The sequence below is a fragment of the Perca flavescens genome, chromosome 10 (assembly GCF_004354835.1).
Source record: "Perca flavescens isolate YP-PL-M2 chromosome 10, PFLA_1.0, whole genome shotgun sequence".
NCBI lineage: Eukaryota > Metazoa > Chordata > Actinopteri > Perciformes > Percidae > Perca > Perca flavescens.
The window spans coordinates 31,291-36,501 of record NC_041340.1 but is presented as its reverse complement, the minus strand read 5'-3'; the positions used below and the strand labels follow the sequence as shown (position 1 = coordinate 36,501).

Sequence of the window (5,211 nt, the reverse complement as noted above, 5' to 3'; positions counted from 1 at the left end):
ACGAGGACGTCGGTCTCGAGGAGGGGGATATGTGACGTCACGAGAGGCTGTGTCCTGGACGGACGTTACATCCCCCTGAGATGGCTGCAAGCACAGACATCTATGGCTCCATCCGCTGGTATAATCGGGAACTCCACCCCTCTGTGGCCAATGTTCCCACACAGCTGTGACCAATCAGGAGCTGATGAGCTGAAGGGTTTTTAAGGGATAGACACACACTTAGAGAGGGTGTGTGTGGTGGAGAGACTGATCTGTGGAAAAGACTCGCCGTTGGAAGTGTTCGCCTGTGGAAATACGTGGGAGACATTTGGAAGGACTTGCTGCTGGCTTGGCCACTAGCTGCAGCCTGGACTACCGTAAGGCTGAGAAAAACTGTTTATTTTCCTGTGGGAGAGAATTATGATTGCAAGATGCCGAACAGACATCCCGGAAGTGTTAGCCCTTAAAGAGCAACAAGATGTCTGCATTCTTTTATGTTTTCATTGATGTCCAAGAACTTTAATAAATTCCTTGTTATTAGTTGAACCTTGTCTCCTTCAGACTACTTGGGCCACCCGCTGACAGCTGTGTAGCCTCTCATGACGTCACTATATATATATATATATATATATATATATATATATATATATATATATATATATATATATATATATATATATATATACACACACTTTTGGCCTGTAATGCGTTTCCTTTTTATTTTCATGACTATTTACATTGTAGATTCTCACTGAAGGCATCAAAACTATGAATGAACACATATGGAATTATGTACTTAACAAAAAAGTGTGAAATAACTGAAAACATGTCTTATATTTTAGATTCCTGAAAGTAGCCACCCTTTGCTTTTTTATTAATAAGGGAAATAATTCCACTAATGAACCCTGACAAAGCACACCTGTGAAGGTAAAACCATTTCAGGTGACTACCTCATGAAGCTCATTGAGAGAACACCAAGGGTTTGCAGAGTTATCAAAAAAGGAGTAGAAACACAGGTGGTTGATGGACAGGTAGAGCCCTGAGGACCTTACCTTCCTTCCCCAGGAGGAAGGAGTAGAAACACAGGTGGTTGATGGACAGGTAGAGCCCTGAGGATCTTACCTTCCTTCCCCAGGAGGAAGGGTAGAAACACAGGTGGTTGATGGACAGGTAGAGCCCTGAGGATCTTACCTTCCTTCCCCAGGAGGAAGGAGTAGAAACACAGGTGGTTGATGGACAGGTAGAGCCCTGAGGATCTTACCTTCCTTCCCCAGGAGGAAGGAGTTGAAACACAGGTGGTTGATGGACAGGTAGAGCCCTGAGGATCTTACCTTCCTTCCCCAGCAGGAAGGAGTAGAAACACAGGTGGTTGATGGACAGGTAGAGCCAGCCCTGGCGCGGGACTCGTCCCTTCCAGAAGCTGCAGGAGTAATAGTTGACCAGCTTCTCTTCTTCAGGCATCCCGAACAGCCTCCGCATCTTCAGCTCCGCCTCCCGAAACTTCCCACAATCCTCCTCTGGCTCCTCTCCCTGCTGCAGACGCTTGTCCTCCGCGATGATGCCCTGCAGGGACAGGAAGTGACATCATCAGTTCAGTTCAAGTTTATTGTCATATGTATATTAGTACACAGTACCACAGCAATGAAATACAAAGTGCCTTAGCACTCTCTCAGCACCAGTCAATAATAACAACTTAAAAACATAATAGCATTAAAAACATGATAGAATATCCAACATAATATACATAAGTGACTAAATTCAGACCACAGCCCTCCTTCCTGTTGTGCTATCGTTCAATAACCTGATGACCTGATTACCTGATGACCTGATGACCTGATGACCTGATGACCTGATTACCTGATTACCTGATTACCTGATAACCTGATGACCTGATGACCTGATTACCTGATGACCTGATTACCTGATTACCTGGGGGTACAAACTATCCCTAAAGGGAGGGAGAAGAGATTGTGAGCAGGATGACTAGAATCCTGCAGAATCCCTCGTGCCTTCTTATAGGGGGGGACCACCAGAGGCCTCACCATAGCATATCATCCCCATACCATATCATCACAATACCATATCATCACCATACCATATCATCACCATACCATATCATCACCATCATCATACCATACCATCACCATACCATATCACCATACCATCACCATATCATCACCATACCATATCATCACCATATCATCACCATACCATATCATCACCATACCATATCATCACCATATCATCACCATACCATCACCATACCATATCATCACCATACCATATCATCACCATACCATCACCATACCATCACCATATCATATCATCACCATATCATCACCATACCATATCATCACCATACCATCACCATACCATATCATCACCATACCATATCATCACCATACCATCACCATACCATACCATCACCATACCATATCATCACCATACCATATCATCACCATACCATCACCATACCATCACCATACCATACCATCACCATACCATATCATCACCATATCATCACCATACCATCACCATACCATATCATCACCATACCATATCATCACCATACCATATCATATCATCACCATACCATATCATCACCATACCATATCATCACCATACCATATCATCACCATACCATATCATCACCATACCATCACCATACCATATCATCACCATACCATATCATCACGATACCATATCATCACCATACCATACCATCACCATACCATATCATCACCATACAATATCATCACGATACCATATCATCACCATACCATATAATCCCCATACCATATCATTACGATACCATATCATCACCATACCATATCATCACCATACCATACCATCACCATACCATATCATCACCATATCATCACCATACCATATCATCACCATACCAAATCATCACCATACCAAATCATCACCATACCATATCATCACCATATCATCACCATACCATATCATCACCATACCATATCATCACCATACCATATCATCACCATACCATCACCATACCATATCATCACCATACCATATCATCACCATACCATATCATCACCATACCATATCATCACCATACCATATCATCACCATACCATCACCATACCATATCATCACGATACCATACCATCACCATACCATATCATCACGATACCATATCATCACCATACCATATCATCACCATACAATATCATCACCATACCATATCATCACCATACCATATCATCACCATACCATATCATCACGATAGCATATCATCACCATACCATATCATCACCATACAATATCATCACCATACCATATCATCACCATACCATATCATCACCATATCATCACCATACCATATCACCACCATACCATCACCATACCATATCATCACCATACCATATCATCACCATACAATATCATCACCATACCATATCATCACCATACCATATCATCACCATACCATCACCATACCATATCATTACGATACCATATCATCACCATACCATATCATCACCATATCATCACCATACCATATCATCACCATATCATCACCATACCATATCATCACCATATCATATCATCACCATACTTACAGTACAGGCCAAAAGTTTGGACACACCTTCTCATTCAATGCGTTTCCTTTTTATTTTCATGACTATTCACATTGTAGATTCTCACTGAAGGCATCAAAACTATGAATGAACACATATGGAATTATGTACTTAACAAAAAAGTGTGAAATAACTGAAAACATGTCTTATATTTTAGATTCTTCAAAGTAGCCACCCTTTGCTTTTTTTGATAACTCTGCAAACCCTTGGTGTTCTCTCAATGAGCTTCATGAGGTAGTCACCTGAAATGGTTTTACCTTCACAGGTGTGCTTTGTCAGGGTTCATTAGTGGAAGTTTTTCCCTTATTAATAAAAAAAGCAAAGGGTGGCTACTTTGAAGAATCTAAAATATAAGACATGTTTTCAGTTATTTCACACTTTTTTGTTAAGTACATAATTCCATATGTGTTCATTCATAGTTTTGATGCCTTCAGTGAGAATCTACAATGTGAATAGTCATGAAAATAAAATGGAAACGCATTGAATGAGAAGGTGTGTCCAAACTTTTGGCCTGTACTGTATGTCATGATACGATATTATTGCCATTTTAACCATATTGCAACATCCTGCGATATATTGCAATTTATTACCTCTTTTCCAACTTCAAATTTTTCCCAAATTTCAAATGAAACTTTGTCAACATCTGTTTTATCTAAAAAGAAACATTTCTCTGTTTGTTCATCTCACTTCAATGTTATTGCTGCAAAACCAGATAGTGAAGCAGACAGACTGACCAACACATATATAATAATAGATGGGGGAACAGGAAGTGACATCATTTACTGGCTATAACGCTGGGGGAACAGGAAGTGACATCACATGCTGGCAGCCCCCAGAGGGAGGCTGGTTGTGGTGGCTGATGGGTAAAACAGGACTTCCAGTTTAACAAACAGAACCATTCAGAGGTTATTGGACCGGTCCAGTTTAACAACCAGAACCAGTCAGAGGTTATTGGACCGGTCCGGTTTAACAACAAGTAGAACTTTTCAGAGGTAATTGGACCGGTCCAGTTTAACAACCAGAACCATTCAGAGGTTATTGGACCGGTCCAGTTTAACAACCAGAACCAGTCAGAGGTTATTGGACCGGTCCAGTTTAACAACCAGAACCATTCAGAGGTTATTGGACCGGTCCAGTTTAACAACAAGTAGAACTATTCAGAGGTTATTGGACCGGTCCAGTTTAACAACCAGAACCAGTCAGAGGTTATTGGACCGGCCCAGTTTAACAACCAGAACCATTCAGAGGTTATTGGACCGGTCCAGTTTAACAACCAGTAGAACTATTCAGAGGTTATTGGACCGGTCCAGTTTAACAACCAGTAGAACTATTCAGAGGTTATTGGACCGGTCCAGTTTAACAACCAGAACTATTCAGAGGTTATTGGACCGGTCCAGTTTAACAACCAGTAGAACTATTCAGAGGTTATTGGACCGGTCCAGTTTAACAACCAGTAGAACTATTCAGAGGTTATTGGACCGGTCCAGTTTAACAACCAGTAGAACTATTCAGAGGTTATTGGACCGGTCCAGTTTAACAACCAGAACTATTCAGAGGTTATTGGACCGGTCCAGTTTAACAACCAGTAGAACTATTCAGAGGTTATTGGACCGGTCCAGTTAAACAA

At 41.2% G+C, this 5,211-nt stretch overlaps 1 protein-coding gene across 1 annotated transcript in view; it reads right to left on the bottom strand.

The window, feature by feature from the left end:
- Window positions 1–376: 376 nt before the first annotated feature.
- LOC114563286 (TBC1 domain family member 9B) overlaps window positions 377–5,211 on the bottom strand; it is a 9,221-nt gene continuing 4,386 nt past the window's right edge. Inside the window, exons 2-4 of the mRNA XM_028590130.1 lie at window positions 1,241–1,542; window positions 1,032–1,174; window positions 377–384 (exon numbers count right to left, since the gene is read on the bottom strand). Coding sequence (XP_028445931.1) covers window positions 377–384; window positions 1,032–1,174; window positions 1,241–1,542 — 453 coding nt within the window. The remainder of the gene's footprint in view (window positions 385–1,031; window positions 1,175–1,240; window positions 1,543–5,211) is intronic.